The 17,279-nt window shown below is 36.6% G+C and overlaps 1 protein-coding gene across 2 annotated transcripts in view; it reads right to left on the minus strand.

Annotated features, from left to right (window-relative positions):
• ABHD10 (abhydrolase domain containing 10, depalmitoylase) overlaps positions 1 to 17,279 on the minus strand; it is a 25,805-nt gene continuing 8,526 nt past the window's right edge. For both annotated transcript variants that reach the window (XM_023728902.1, XM_023728903.1), the window contains 3 exons: positions 12,399 to 12,510; positions 11,891 to 12,028; positions 1 to 861 (listed from right to left, as the gene is read on the minus strand). In XM_023728902.1, the coding sequence (XP_023584670.1) occupies positions 520 to 861; positions 11,891 to 12,028; positions 12,399 to 12,510 (592 nt within the window). In that variant the 3' untranslated portion in view covers positions 1 to 519. The remainder of the gene's footprint in view (positions 862 to 11,890; positions 12,029 to 12,398; positions 12,511 to 17,279) is intronic.

Here is a 17,279-nt window from a genome sequence, read left to right on the forward strand (position 1 = left end):
GACATTTCTCTAATCATTCAAATTTATTTAAATAAACTTCTGCTACATTTTGTGAAATTCATTTTAAAATCAGACATAATAATTTTACAAATTTCCATATATAGTGGTACCAAACAACAACAAAACTCTGAAGAATTCAAAGTTTATCAAACAATTCTAAGCAGAAGAGGACACAATTAAGAGTTGGTACAATTAGCATAAGCATAAGAAAGGTAAGTATCTTGATTTAAAAAATTGGAAACATAATGAAAAAAGAATCAAGCATTGAAGGAGAAATTTTGAAACAGCAGCTGGTACTTTCTTCACAATTTGTACCATTTGTGTGCAAATACATCATTAAATAAATGCTCATGTGATATTACAAAATAGAGGTAAGAGGGAAAAAACTTTCTAAAGTTACCAGCACCTTTCAGTTGCTATCTTTCTTCCAATCTTCTGAATACATCAGTTTACATACCAACTAAAAATGTGATTCTAACCAACTACACAATAAAGTATATCTTTATGTCACAATATAATTCAAGCTGAAGTTGCAAGCTTATCAATTAAGTCATCAATAGTATAAACAATAAGTTGAATGTCTGCTTTTTCCTTCATTCGGTGATCACTACCTTTTCGGAGGATAACATCTACATCTGTGCTGACTACTAGGTCAGCGACCTGCATGGATGTGTGCCAAGGTACAATGTCATCCTTCATGCCATGGAGTAATCTTACAGGGCAGGTCACAGGAATAGGGCTATGTAACAAGCAGTGGCGTTCCGCTTCTTTAATAAAACTGTACTGAATGTGATAAACTCCTTCTTCACTATATTTTGATGGCATTACCCACTGGCCTTTCATCTCTACTTCCTTTTTTGCCTGTTGGGAAAAATAAAAAAAATAAAGGTAATTATGCAATATGAACACATCCAACAGTCTTAAATTATCTAAGAAACATAGTCCTTGAGGAAGAAGACAGTTGTTGTTAGCTGGTTTTGAGTTGGTCCCTGACTCATGGAGACCCCATGCATAAGAGAGCAAAATGCTACACAGTCCTGCACCCATCCCCATGATCAGTTACAGACTGGACTGTTATGATCCACAGGGTTTTCATTGGCTGATTTTTGGAAGGAGACTGCCAGGCCTTCCTTCCTAGTCTGTCTTAGTTTGGGAGCTCCACTAAAATCTGTTCAGCATCATAGCAATATGTAAGGTACAATGGCCAGGACCTGAATCTCGTATCTTGCAAGGAAGGCGAGAACTGTATTCTTAAACCACCATTGCCCCCAGAGGAAAGCAGTAACAGAAGAAAGAGATTAAATAAAAAAAAGGAAAGAGACAGGAAAAATGTAACAATAATAGTTATCAATAACTGAATACTTACTATGTGCTAGGTAGTGACAGGTACATGTTTAATCTCCTAAGATCCTTATAATAATTCTGTTATTCCATTTTTACAAAAGAGGAAATAAAGGTTTAGAGAGGCTAAATATCATACTCAAAGTTCAAAGCTAGTAATTGTTGTGGCTAGGACTCAAACTTAGATTTATCTAACTTTATCATACAGTAACTTAAATCAGATGTTGCTCCATCCCAACTGAATGGCAAAATGAAGGGGAAAAAGTAATTTCTTGGAATCAATCCAAGTATCATTCATATGAAATCAATTTAGGATTAAGAATTGTTTAGATTTCAAAATCATATAAAACTAGAAGTCCCTATGAAAGAAATAAGTGGAGATGACAGTGGGGAGTGGGGATCAAGCATTGAACTAAAAATAAAAAATAAGATACTGTTTACTCTGGGACAACCATATACATGCTCCACGTGATTTTCGACTGAATGTAAAGTAAGTTATAGTTTTTACCTTCCCAAGTCCCGTAGAATGAGGAAAAAAAAGTTTTTTGTTTTGGATGATAAAGAAATCTTCCAAATACGTACTTCCTGAAAACAGAACAATTGCATCATTTCTACATTTATTACCTGAAGATAAAATATTGGGTATCCTTTGTGTCTTGATGAATTCTTATTTTAGATTATAATTTATTTTAAATTATATAATTTTTCTAAGTAAAAAAGTAACATATACTCATTACAGAAAACGTGAAAATGAAGCATAAAAAGAAATAAATCATCCATAATACTACTATGTGGATACAACTACCATTAAAATTCTGGCTTATTTCCTACATTTTTATACATGTGTTTAGTTTTTATATACGATATATGTAAAATATACACCATACATATTACGCATTCATATGAAATTTTCTATGCTGCTTTATTCATTTAGTACATATATTTCTGCACTTTAAAAAATTCTATGAGGAGTTTTTAAAGGCTACATCATAGTTCACTGTAATGAATCTAAGACAATTAACCATTGCCATTCTGCTGGATAGTTCCATGAACATCTTTGAGCATAAAGGTTTGTCTGTATATTATCAATTCTTTGGAAAAGTTACCAGAACCTGAATAAACTAAGATGTGCATAGTTTTAAGGCTCTCTGAAGCATATAATACGAAGGGCACTTCTGACTAGAAAAACGGACATTTTATCAAAAATAAGGGATAATATTTGGAAAGATAAGCCACATATAATTGAAAAAGAATATAAAAACTAAATAATGTATAGATATTTAGACATTTTGATGTTACTATTTTTTAAAATTCCAAAAAGATTGATTCAGTGAAAAAGCTATGTATCAGAAAGCTATACAGTACTTCTAAATATCTGTCTTTAAATGATTTAAAATTAACAAAATTCTTAAAAAACTGTAAAAGGTATGAATCTATATTAATATCATGGAATTCTCTTCATTAAACACATGTGAACCAAGTATATGAAGCAAAAATGATATTCAGCTATCCTGAAACTACTCAGAATTGTCCCTGAATTTGTACATTTTTCAGTGATTAGAACTTAGTTTCACTGATTATTAGCTTAAGTGGGAGATATGTTAATTATTGAGACACGGAATTAATAACAGTTGCATTTTAAGTACCCCCCCACCCCCAACTAGCTCTGTTATCTGCCATTGATTTGAATGAATACTGTCTATTTAAGGAACAAAACTTAAATTTACAAAATGTTGTACATCCCAAACCCTCAAAAACAAGAAGTTCAGAACAGCAAAATCAGTATTAGCCAAAGAAAACGTACAGTATACGTAAGTTCTACACCAAGAAGGAACTATGGAGGTAGTGTGGCTAATAAGCTCAGATTCCAAACAACTACTATGCGTCCTCTCTGAGGTCCTCTAGTGGCCAAAGGAGGAGACAATGATTAGTGTCAGTTAAGCGGCAGGTCAAGTTCCTATACAAACAAGGAGAAATGCTGGGTTCTAACATTCCCAGGGCCATCAAACATGGTTAAAGAAAAAAAAAAAAAAAATCCACTTCAGCTCCACCAACACTGTTAGGTCTAGCTATTTGTGTGGGAAGACGGAATAGCAGTCCTAGTGTCCCTGCTCCTCCCTTTCACACGCTTCTAAATCAACCAGGGCTCAACATGCTGCTATAGCAACCGCTAGCAAACAGGATTTAGAATTAGCAAATATGTGCCCTGATTTGTAGGCCACAGATCTTGCATTCCCTTAGGGAGTATCCACCATATCTTCACTCTGAGTGACGTGGATACATACACACAAAAAGAAATATACATAAACCTGTCATTTACCAATAATCAATTAAATCTGGTAAGTCAACTCCTTTCCAATCTACCAAGTGCTTGAGATAATTCCTACAATGAGATGCACTGTGGCTAGGTATTACTCAGAGGATGCAATAAGGGGTCCAAGGTTTAGGTGTAGAAAGATGCAGTAGTAGAAAAAGTTAGCAACATGAGGACACTGACCACTGTGTATTAGAAACAACCAAGAAAATGAAAAGAATTCAGAAATACGAGCTAAGCGCAAGGAAGATCAGCTTTGTAATTTTAGTCCTGGTAGGAAAAAACTAAGCAGGATCTGACTATTCAGACAATGCCATTTTTGAAGGGGTAGAAAGAACAATGTGAACTAAGAATGGGCTTAGAACACATGACATGGTACTGGTATCAATGAAGAACTGAGGCAAAAGTCTGTGACATTCCATTATTCAACACTACATATGCTTTTTTCTTCTTTCCCTTTTTACTGTCAAGATAAGGGGTTCTCAAACTTCACCTGGGGGGCTTATTAAAACACAGACTTCTGGGCTACACTACTAGTTCCTGATTGAATAGGTCTAGGGTGCAGCGCAAGAATTTCCATTTCTAACAAGTTCTTAGGTGGTGCTGATGCTGCTGGTCTGGGGAATCACACTTTTTGAACCAGTGCTCTAGACTGTTTTCTCTTTCTTTCCTTTCTTTAATTTTCTATGCCTCAGGCCTGCCAGGATCTCAGTCCCACAGGTGCAATTTAGACCTTAGAAAAAAGATGCCGAGGAACTCAACTGATTGCATAACAACAAACAAAAAACTGAAGGGGAAAAAAAAAAAAGAACAGCACTTACCCATTCTCTTTTTTTTTACTGTGGTAAAAAATATATAACATTTACCATTTCAACTACTTCCACGTGTACAATTCAGTGACATTAATTACATTCGCCATACCGTGCAACCAATACCACTATGTTTCCAATTTTTTGCATCATCTTTAATAGAAACTCAGTACCCCTTGAGCAATACCTCCCTACTTCTTCACCCACCATCCTTGGTAACCATTAATAAACTCTGGTCTCTATGCATTTGCCTATTCTTGATATTTCATATAAATGGTATCATACAATATCTGTCCTTCTGAGTTTGGTTTATTTCCCTCAGCATAATGTTTTCAAGGTTCATTCATAGGGCAACATGTTATCAGAACTTCATATTTCTTTATGACCGAATAATATTCCATCATATGGATACACCACATTTTGTTTATCCATTCACCTGCTGATGAGTACTTGGATTGTTTCCACCTTTGGGCTATTATGAATAACACTGCAATGAACAATGGTGTACAGGTATCTGCTTGAGTCCCTGCTTTCAATTCTTTGGGTATACACCTGGGAGTGCAATTGCTGGATCAGAGGCAATTCTAGTTTGACTTTCTGAAGACCCGCCAAACTGTTTTCCACAATGGCTGCATCATTTTACGTTCCCAACATCCTTGCCAACACTTGTTATTTCCTGTTTTTCTGATAATAGTTATCTTAGTAGGGGTGAAGTGGTATCTCATTGTGGTTCTGATCTTCATTCCGCTAATGACTACTGGAGGGCAGTGGTAGTTCAGTGGGAAACTTGTTGCCTTCCATGTGGGAGACCCAGGTTCGATTCCTGGCCAATGCACCTTAAATGCAGCCACTTGTCCATCAGTGGAGGCTTGCATGTTGCTATGATGCTGAACTGGTTTCAGTGGAGCTTCCAGACTAAGACAGACTAGGGAAAAAGGCCCAGCAATGAAAGCCCTACAGATCACAAAAGTCTGATCCCATTGTACATGGTGCTGCCATGAGTTGATGGCCAACTAGCGGCAGCTACTAACAACAGTAACTAATGACACTGAGCGTTTCTCACGTGCTTACTGGTCTTTGTCTATTTTCTTTGGTGAAATGTCTATTCAAGTCCTTTGCCTGTTTATTTGGGTTGTTTGTCTTTTTTGTTGTTGTTGAGTTGTAGTAGTTCTTTATATATTATGGATATTAAACTTTTATCAGATACATGGTTCTCAAATGTTTTCTCCCATTCTATAGGCTGTCTCTTTGTTGATAACGTCCTTAGATGCATAAAAGTTTTAAATTTTGATGAAGTCCAATTTACCTATTTTGTCTTTTGTTGCTCATGCTTTTGGTGCCATATGTAAGAATTCATTGTTGTAAACTAGGTCTGGAAGCATTACTCCTATGGTTTGTTTGAGGAGTTTTGTGGTTTTAGTTATCACTTTTAGGTCTTTGGTCCACTTGGAGTTAATTTTCATATATAATGTGAGGTCTGGGTCCAACTTCATTCTCTTGCATTTGGAGACCGAATTGTCCCAGCACCATTTAGTGAAGAAACTATTCTTTCCCCACTGAATAGACTTAGAGCCCTTGTCGAAAATCAACTGGCCATACAGGTTGTATGGATGTATGGGTTTATTTCTGGACTCTCAAATTTTATTCCATTGGTCTGTGTCTATTATTATACCAGTACCAGATTGTTTTGATTACTGTAGCTTTATAGTATGTTTTGAAATTGGGAAGTCTGAGTCCTATTTTTTTCCTCTTTTGCAAGATTGCTTTGACTGTTCAGGATCCCTTGCATTCCACATAAATTTAAGAATTGGCTGTGCTGCAAAGAAGACTGTTGGAATTTTTATGGGGACTGAACTGAATCCATAGACTGCTTTACATAGTATTGCTATATTAACAATATTAAGTTTTCCAAACCAAGAACACAGAATGTCTTTCCATTTATAGTTTACAGTGTACAAGTTTTTTATATCCCTGATTAAATTTATTCCTATTTTATTCTTTTAGATACTATTGTAAATACAACTGTTTCCTTAATTTCCTTTTCAGCTTGTTCATGGCTTATGTACAGAAACTTGACTGATTTTTGTGTTGACCTTGTAACCTGCAATTTTGCTGAGTTCACTTATTAGCTCTAGAAGCTTTCTTGTGGATTCTTTGGGATTTTCTATATATAGGATCATGCCATCTGCAAAGGATTGTTTTACTTCTTCCTTCCCAATTTGGATACCTCTTGTATCTTTTCCTTGCTTAATTTCTCTGGCTAGATTTCCAGTACAATGTTGAACAACAATGGTGAGAGCAGGCATCCTTGTCTTGTTCTTGATCTTAAAGAGAAAGCTCTCAGTCTTTCTCCATTTAGTATGATGTTAACTGCGGGTTTTTCATAAATGTCCTTTATCATTCTGAGGAATTTCTCTTCTATTCGACTGAGTTTTTGAGTGCTTTTATTATGAAAGGGTATTGGATTATGTCAAATGCCTTTTTTGTATCAGTTGATATGATCGTGTGGTTTTTTGTTGTTGTTTTTCTACTTATGTGGTGTATTACACTGATTGATTTTCTAATGCTGAACCACACCTGCTTTTTGGAATAAATCCCACTTGGTTATGGGGTAAAATCCTTTTAATATGCTGTTGGATTTAGCTTACTATTATTTTGTTAAAGATTTTTACATCTATATTCTTAAGGGATATTGGTCTATAGTTTTCTTTTCTTGTGGTGTCTCTGGCACTGGTATCAAAGTAATGCTAGCTTCATAGAATAAGTTAGAAAGTATTCCCTCCTCTTCTATTTTTTGGAAAAGTGTTAAGAAGGGTTGGTTCCGATCCTTCTTTAAATGTTTGGCAGCATTCCCTAGTGAAGCCATCTGGTCCAGGGCTTTTTTTTTTGTTTGGTGGTTGGGAGGTGGGGGGCGTTGATTACTGATTCACTCTTCACTTGTTACGAGTCTGATGAGCTCTTCTATTTTTTCTTGAGTAATCTATATGTTTCTAGGAATCTGCATTCATTTCATTAGATAATCTGTCAAATTATCCAATTTGTTGGTGTACAATTATTCACAGTGTCCTCACTTTCATTTCTGATTTTAATTATTTGCGTCTTCTCTTTTTTTTTGCCAGTCTAGCCAAAGGTTTGTTGATTTTATTGATCTTTTCAAAAAGCCAGCTTCTGGTTTTGTTGATTCTCTCTTTTATTTATTCCTGCTCTGGCTTTCGTTATTTCCTTTCTTCTGGTGGCTTTAGGCTTAGTTTGCTCTTCTTTTTCTAGTTCTTCAAGTTGTAGAGTTAGGCTACTGATTTAAGATCTTTATAGCTTTTAATGTAGGCTTTATTGCTATAAATTTTCCTCTGAGCACTGCCTTCATTGCATCTCGTAAGTTTTGATATGCTGTGCTTTCATTTTCTTTCAACTCTAGGTATTTTCTGATTTCTCCCTTGGCCCACTGGTTGTTTAATCATGTTTTTAATTTCCACATATCTGTGTATTTTCCAGTTTCCCTTCTGTTATTAATTTCTAGTTTCATTCCATTGTGGTCGGAGAAGATACTTCATACGATTTCAGTGTTTTTAAATACGGTATACTGAGATTTGTTTTGTGACCTAACATGTGGTGTACCCTGGAGAATGAACCATGTGCACTGGAGAAGAATGTGTATTGTTCTGATGATGGGTGGAGTGCTCTATATATGTCTAGTAGGTCTAGTTGATTTACAGAGTTACTCAAATCTTCTATTTTCTTACTGATCTTCTTTCTAGAAGTTCTGTCCATTAGTGGTGTACTGAAGTCTCCAACTATTATCATAGAACTGTCTATTTCTCCCTTCAATTCTGTCAGTATTTGCTTCATGTATCTTTTGGTTCTGGTATTAGGTACATAAATGTACTTATGAAGTGTTATATGTTCCTGTTGAATTGACCCTTATATCAGTACATAATGTCCTTCTTTGTCTCTTGTACCACATTTTGATATAGTCTATTCTGCCTGATAATAATATAGTTACTCCAGCTCTTTTTGCTACTATTTGCATGGAATTGTTTTTTCCATCCTTTCACTTTCAACCTATTTGTGCCTTTGGGTCTAAAATGTTTCTCTTGTAGACAGCATAAGATGGCTCACGTGGGCTTTTTTGTTTGTTTGTTTCTTTGCCTATTTTGCCAATCTCTGCCTTTTCACTGGAAAGTTTAATCCATTTACATTTAAAATAATTACTGGTAAGGACTTACTTCTGCCTTTTTGTTTTTGTGTGTGTCTTATGTACTGCTTTTATCCCTCATTTCCTTCAATGCTGTCTTCTTTTGTGTTTAGTTGATTTTTTTTTTAAGTGAGCCATTTTGAATCCCTTCTCATTTCCTTTTTTGTCTACTTTTTGGATATTTACTTTGTGGTTACCATAGGGATTACACTGAGCACTCTAACATTACAACAATCTAGTTCAAATTGATTCAGTTGAACTTCAATAGCATATGAAGACTATTCTTATACCATTCCTCTTCCCCTTCATATCACTGTCACAAAGTACAACTTCATACATTATTGGCTCAATAAGATAAACTTATACTTCTTTTTTACGCATTTGTCATTTTAAATCACACAGGGGACAACAATAATTAGAGTTAGAAACCAAAAATACTGTACAACTGGCCTTGATATTTGCCCTGGCCTTGATATTTGCCCATGAAATTACCTTTACTGGAGATCTTTTTTCCTTTGTATAACTTCGAGCTACTGTTTACTAACCCTTCCTTTCAATCTAATGGACTTCAGTATTTCTTGTAGGACAATGAACTCCCTCAGTTTTTATTTATCTAGGAATGTCTTAATTTCACCCTCATTTTTGAAGGGCAGTTTTTCCAGATATAGAATTCTTTGACAACATTTCTTTCTTTTCAGTACTTTATGTCATTCCATTGCCTTCTGGCCTCCAACATTTCTGATAATCTTATTGTGGATCCCTTGTGAAAATTCACTTCTCACTTTCAGTTTCTCTTTTTATCTCTGGTTTTCAAGAATCTGGTTACAATGTATCTTGCTGTGGATCTCCTTAGGTTTTTCCTACTTAAGAGTTCATTGAATTTCTTGGATTTATAGTTTCATGTCCTTCAAATCTGGAAAGTTTTCTGTCATTAATTCTTTCAATATTCTTTCTGTTCCTTTCTCTCTCTTCTCCTGGGATTTCCATAATGCATATGGTGGTTCTCTTGATGCTCTCCCACAATTCCATTAGGCTAAGTTTTCTTTATTCTTTCTCCTGTTGCTCTTCAGACTTAAAAATTTTGATTGCCTTATCCTTACTGATTCTTCTGCCAGCTCAGATCTGCTGCTGAATATCTCCACTGAATTTTTTCATTTCAGTTATTGTATTTTTCAGTTCTAATATTTCTGTTTGGTTCATTTTTATAGTTTCTATCTCTATTGAAATTCTCATTTTTGTTCCTGTATTGTTTTCCATATTTTCTTTAGTTTATTGTCCCTGTTTCTCTTTAGTTCTTTGAGCATGTTTAATATTGTTGTTTTAAAATCTAATCTGTTCGTGGGGCCCTGGTGGCACAGTGGTTAAGAGCTTGGTTGCTAACCAAAGGGTCAGCAGTTCAAATCCACCAGCCGGTTGCTCCTTGGAAACCTTATATGGCAGTTCTACTCTGTCCTATAGGGTCGCTATGAGGCAGAATCAACTCAACAAAAACAAGTTTGGTTTTGCTAATCTGTCCATTATCTAGGATTCCACAGGGACAACTTATGTCTGTTCATTTTGGTCTTTCAACTGGGCCATCCTTCCCTGTTTCTTTATATGCTTTGTGATTTTTTTTTTTGTGGAAAATGGGCCATTTGAATACTACAATGTAGTAACTCTGGAACTGATTCTTCCCCTCCTCTAGGGATTGCAGTTTTTCTTTTCAATCATTGAAGGCTGTAATAATCTCTCTGCTCAGTGACCTCCCCTATTTTTGCAAAGACTGCCCTTCAAAACAAGGTCTCTATTCTGCAGCCCATGCTCAACTAGTGCTCTAAAAAAGATTTCTTTGTAGTCCAGGGAAAAGACAAAAAGCAAAAAATAGGAAATATCTGATTCTCCCACTCCTCAGGGACTGTTGTTGTTACTTAATGAAGTATGCAGTTGACTGTTTAGTGACTTTTTCAAGCTATTTTTGTAATGTGTGTATTCTAATTCTGTTATCTCTGCAGTCAGTCAGGGGCCTGACAGAGTTTACGAAAAGAAGAGAAGAGAAGGGAAGGGAAGAAAGAAAAAGAAAAAAAAAATTTTAAAAAGCCATGCTGGCCCTTTAATGTTCTGCCAACTGGCAGAAGCTACCTCTGTGAGAGGGACGAAAACCTACAATAGTTGGCACCTCTCCCTCAGGACACTGCCAGACCAATCCAACTGTGCGACCTTAAATTCTTGAAGGACAAGGTCCCTACTGCCTGCCTTGGCACCAGTTAGCCACTCTAAGCACATGGGTTGCCATCCTCACCACCATGGCAGGGCTGAGGAATGCGGAATGGTTAGCTGGTTGGCACATGGGGCTCACCTAGGAAAGATCTGCAGCATGTCCCTTCATCAAGTACTCCCTTGGTTGGTTTAAGCGTCCGATCAGGTTCCAGAGTTCCAAAATAGTTTGTTGCAATTACTCTTCCTAGCACAACAGTTGTCTTGGTGGAGGTACTAACCTTTAGAGCTTCCTGCTCAGCCACTTTGCATGACATCCTACCCATTATTTATTTATCCTTGCAGATTACTGAAGTGCTTAAATATATGTCTAATAAAAAGGTGTAATAAACTAATTACATCCCCAGTTATTTCAAAAAGCTCATTTCTACAATGATTTGCTTAAGAATACTGAAAAGCATACTTTAAAAAAAAAAAAAAAAAAAAAGTCAAGTGTCTAAGCCAAGAATGGCAAATATTATCTTCTATATGCCAACTCTGATTGACTGACAGTATTTGCCGGGGAGCTGTGCTGAGAGAAGATCTGCGGCTGCTTTCAGGCTAAAAAAAAGTTTCATCATTGACTACCCAAGCTTAAAAGTTTAACATGGTCAGAAGAATAGGTACTGTTGCCCAAATGCCACAAAGTAAAAATAAGAAGTACAAAAGAAGTGACAATGTATGATCTAAATAATAAATAAGTAAATGTGATTAATAAGGAAAGTTATTAAAAAAGAAAGTTAAAAGTGTAACTTCATTAACGTGGCTCAAATATTTGACAAAATAATTTGAAGGGACCATGATGAAAAGAAAATCTTCAACATGAGGCTAAACAGTTAAAGAAGACAAAGAGATGGTATACAAAAAGGCAGCTGAAATAAAATATGGGCCAGCATAAGAAGTCAAAGAACAGGCGAAATGCACACAGATATTTAAAGGAAGAGGGCACAGAAGAGTGACAGGAGGTATACAATGAGGTTGTCAAAGTGACTTGTGACTTACCTCAACAGGAAGCTGATTAAACTGTGTCACTAGACCATCTGCTGATGTACCTACACCAATAAGAGCAACGACCTTTTCTGGCCGTGCAATGGCAGCATGAAGCATAAGCCATCCACCCAGGCTAGATCCAACTAGTATCTAAAAATAAAAATATGTATAGTTTTAAAAAGGAATTCCTTTTTCTTGTCCGTAAGGAGGAACGAGTAATTTAACAGATTTATGCATACGTGGCTCCCACAGACTACTATCTGGCACAAAGCAGAGTTAAATTTTGATTTTTTTTTTTTAAAAAGTATTAGTTCCATAATACAGCATGAAAATAAAAAATAAAGTTTGTACAATAAAAAGTAAAATTCTACTTACATATTATTAGAAAGTGATAATGACAGACCAATTTAAATAATATTTAATTGATTTTTAAAAAACTTGAAACAGTAAATAAATTTTCATATCTAAAGAAACAGCTCAAATTTGAGGTCACAGGCAAATATTCAACATAAATAGTCACCTGTGGTCCATCAGCTAACTCATCAATTACAGAAAGAACATCTTTTCTCCACTTCCCCACTGTACATTCTTCTAAGATACCATCCGAATTTCCAACTCCTGAGTAATCAAACCTAGAAAAAGAAAAATATATATATCTATATACCTATCTATATATTTACTTCTGATTTTTTTTTTTAGGAAGACAGATCATTTCTCATTATTACAATGCTTAAACACATAAAAATATCACAGTCAATATATATTTCAGCAAATCCTATTGGCTTAGCTTTCAAATAACTCCTATATCCACTGTTTCTCACCTCTTTCACTGCTACCAGCCTGGTCCAAGTCACTATCATCTCTCGAGTGGACTAATACAATAGTCCCCTAATGTGTCTCCACACTACCATTTTTCATTCTTGTAGTCCAGACTCCACATAGTAGAGTGATCCTTTTAAAACAAAAATCATGTCTTACACAAACCCACCAAAGGCCTTCTATAACCATTAGAATAAAATCCAAAGTCCTTACCATGCTCTGGCCTCTGACTACCTCTCTGATTTCATTTCTTACTGTTTTCTCTCTCCCTCTCATCTGTATCCTCATTTTCCTTCTTGAGTTAATGGGTTATACCATCTATAGTCCTGCCTTGAGACTTTTACATTAGCTTTTCTTCTGCATGGAATACTCTACCTCCAGATATCCACTCAGATTGCTCCCCGACTTCAATCAGGCCTTTGGTTCAAATGTTACATCCCCAGAAAAGCCTTCCTTGACCATTCAATCTAAAACTGTGCTCCGTCCATCATTCTCTATTATCTTACCCTGTTTTATATTCTTACAGCACTTACTGAGACTTGACAATATATATTTCATTATTTGTTTGTGGTGTCTCCCACAAGAGAATGGAAGCTCCATGTAGGCAGGCTTTGTTTTGTTCACCACTGCTTTCCAAGTACCAAGATCAGTACCTTGTACACGGTAAATGCTTAGTACATATTTACTGAAGGGAAGGAGAAGTCCAGAATCAAATTTGTCATCACTGACCCATCCACTTAGTTTGTTTCTCCTTTAGACGTTTTAGTTATCTAGACTCAAGGTCTGTCTGATCTGTGAATTTTACCTCTCCTTCAAGATCCTACATTAAATAAATCATGAGGTATCAAACCATTCTCACAGATTACTCCAAGCTCTAGTCACACTAAACTACTCCCTATTTCTGGATAAACCATGTCATAACTCTGTGCATGTCATTACGCTGCCTAGAATGCCTTCCTTCCTCACCCAAACTCCAAGTCATGTCACCTCCTTTGAGGAACTTTCCTTGACATTATCTGCCTGTTTAATACCAGTCATTTTTTTCCTTTGTATGTACTCAATTAACACTTTTCATATTGTGTTATAATTAAGTTTTAAACATTTGTCTCCATCTGACTAGAATGTCAGTTCCTCAAGGGCAGAATGCTTTAATTCAAGTTTTTTTTTTTTGTTTTTGTTTTTTCAGAGTACAGAACAATGCCTGTCCTGTACCATCATCACTCACTCTCATTTCACCTCTTTGCAATTCTACAAAGCTAGTATCTCGGTGCAGGTCTTTGTCATCTTAAACCTAGACTATCACAGTTAGCCTCCTAACTGGTCTCTATGATTCTATTCTGTCCCCAAACTGACCTACTTTACACCTGTAAGGTTTTATTCTTAAACATTATTTTGATATGGCACTACCTTTAATGGCTCCCTGTGACCTACAACATAAAGATTCAGTGCTTTAGCCTGTTGTTTTTTAGACCATTATATTCTGGTCATCTCAGATCTTTTATCACTTCATCAGAGGAAACTACTGCGTTTGCCAAATTGATCAACCTGCTGTTCCTAAAATATGTTCTATGTCCTCTTGCTTCTGTTTGACTCCTCATGCTATTTCCCTCATCTGGAATACCTTCTGCCATCACATTCATGGCTAATATCCTCTTTCAGAGTCCAGGTCAAATTAAACTTCTTTTGGGAAAAGCCTTCCCAGACACACTGAAAAAAATCTTTCTCTTGTGAAACTTCTATAGAGATTATTTTTATCAGTTACAGGCAACGTATTACATCCTGCTTTCTAAGACAGTTGTGTGTATACATGTGTGCACATGTATCTCATCAACCCTGTGAGACCATAAGATCTTGGAGAGGAAATTCCATTATCTTATTTTTCCTTCTGCATTCTTCATAGTAGCTAAGCATGATGCGTCACACACTGGAGATTCAGAAGAGGATGTGGAACAAGGGAGACCACCGCTGATAACAGATGGATCCTGGCTGAAAGCAAAGAATACCAGGAAGATGTTTACCTGCGCTTTATTGACTATGCGAAGGCATTAGACTGTGTGGATCATAACAAATTACGGATAACACTGCAAAGAATAGGAATTCCAGAACATTTAACTGTGCTCATGAGGAACCTGTACATAGACTAAGAGGGAGTTGTTCGAACAGAACAAGGGGATACTGCGTTCTTTAAAGTAAGGAAAGGTGTGCGTCAGGGTTGTATCCTTTCACCATACTTATTCAATCTGTATGCTGAGCAAATACTCCAAGAAGCTGGACTATATGAAGAAGAATGGGGCATCGCGATTGGAGGAAGACTCATTAAGAACCTGTGTTACTGGGCGGAGGGCTGTGGAGACCATGGTCTTGGAGAACATCTAGCTCATTTGGCATAACGCAGCTTATAAAGACAATGTTCTACATTCTACCTTGGTGAATAGTGTCTGGGGTCTTAAAAGCCTGTGAGTGGCCATCTAAGATACTCCACTGGTCTCATCCCTTCAGGAGGAAGGGAGAATGAAGAGAACAGGATACAAGGATAAGATCAGTCCGAAGGACTAATTGTCCACAGCTACCAAGGCCTCCACCAGACTGAGTCCAGTACAGCTAGATGGTGCCCGGCTACCACCACTGACTGCTCTGACCAGGATCACAACAGAGGGTTCTGGACAGAGCTGGAGAAGGATGCAGAACATAATTCTAACTCACAAAAAAAAGACCAGATTTACTGGCCTAAAGGAGACTGGAGAAACCCTGAGAATATGGCCCCCAGACACCCTTTTAGCTCAGTGGTGACGTTATCTCCAAGGTTCACCATTCAGCCTGGGAGTGGACAGCCCCGTAAAACCAAATGAGACTAACAAGGTACAACAGTCCAGTGACAAGGGCCAGATGGCAGAAGGGGACAAAGAAGCTGGTGATAGGGAACCCAAGGTTGAGTAAGGATATTGTTGTGTTGTGAGATTGTTAACCATTGTCATAGGGCAACATCTGTAGTAACTGTCAAATGAGAAACTATTTTGTTCCGTAAGCCTTCATCTTAAGTGAGAATAACAGCACAATTGGAAGAGCGTAGTCAATGTCACTGAACTGTGCATGTAGAAATTTTTGAAATGGTGTATCTTTGGCTATGTGTATTTTCACCAAAAAAAAAAAAGGTTGAGAAATTAGAGGGTTGACGTGTTGTGGGATTGTTAACCAATGTCATAAAACAATATGTGTACTACTGTTTCATGAGAAACTATTTGTTCTGTAAGCCTTCACCTGAAGTACAATAAAAAAAAATTTAAAAAAAAAAAAAAAGAACCTGTGTTACACAGATGACACAACCTTGCTTGCTGAAAGTGAAGAGGACTTGAAGCACTTACTGAAGAAGATCAAAGACCACAACCTTCAGTATGGATTACACCTCAACATAAAGAAAACAAAAATCCTCACAATTGGACCAATAAGCAACATTGTGATAAACGGAGAAAAGACTGAAGTTATCAAGGATTTCGTTTCATTTCAATCCACAATCAATGCCCATGGAAGCAGGAGTCAAGAAACCAAACAACACACTGCACTGGGCAAATATGCTGCATGATATCTCTTTAAAGTGTTCAAAAGCAAAGATGTCCCCGTGAAGACTAAGGTGAGCCTGACCCAAGCCATGGTATCTTCAATCGCCTCATATGCATGTGAAAGCTGGACGATGAATAAAGAAGACCAAAGAAGAATTGATGCCTCTGAATTGTGGTGGTGGCAAAGAATATTGAATATACCATGTACTGCCAAAAGAATAAACAAATATGTCTTGGAAGAAGTACAACTAGAATGCTCCTTAGAAGCAAGGATGGTGAGACTTCATCTCATGTACTTTGGACATGTTATCAGGAGGGATCAGTCCCTGGAGAAGGACATCATGCTTGGTAAAGCAGAGGGTCAGCAAAAAAAAGGAAGACCTTCAACGAGATGGACTGACACTGTGCCTGCAACAATGGGCTCAAGCATAACAAAGATCATGAGAATGGCGCAGAACCAGGCAGTGTTTTGCTCTGTTGTACACAGAGAGGGTCGCTATGAGTTGGAAGTGACTCAACGGCACCTAATAACAACAACTAAACAAATACAACTGTAAGGTATGAGTTGAACAAAAAAGTTACTTTATTCAAATATCAAAGCTTTCTTGTTTTTCTGTATATATATATGGAATATATAGCATATACATACTCCCTTAACAATAAGGTATTTATAAGTGAAGGGATGGAATAAGACATTAAAATTTTCTTCAGGTTTAAGACAGACTAGATAAGGGAGCTCCTAAAAATCAAACACTTATGCTCATCAAAAGACTTCACCAAAAGAGTAAAAAGACAACCTACAGACTGGGAAAAAAATTTTGGCTATGACAAATCCGATCAGCATCTAATCTCTAAAATCTATAAGATACTGCAAAGCCTCAATAACAAAAAGACAAATAACCCAATTAAAAAATGGGCAAAGGATATGAACAGGCACTTCACCAAAGAAGATATTCAGGCGGCTAACAGACACATGAAGAAATGCTCAGGATCATTAGCCGTTAGAGAAATGCAAATCAAAACTA

This window comes from Trichechus manatus, unplaced genomic scaffold, assembly GCF_000243295.1.
Source record: "Trichechus manatus latirostris isolate Lorelei unplaced genomic scaffold, TriManLat1.0 scaffold00026, whole genome shotgun sequence".
Classification (NCBI taxonomy): Eukaryota; Metazoa; Chordata; class Mammalia; order Sirenia; family Trichechidae; genus Trichechus; species Trichechus manatus.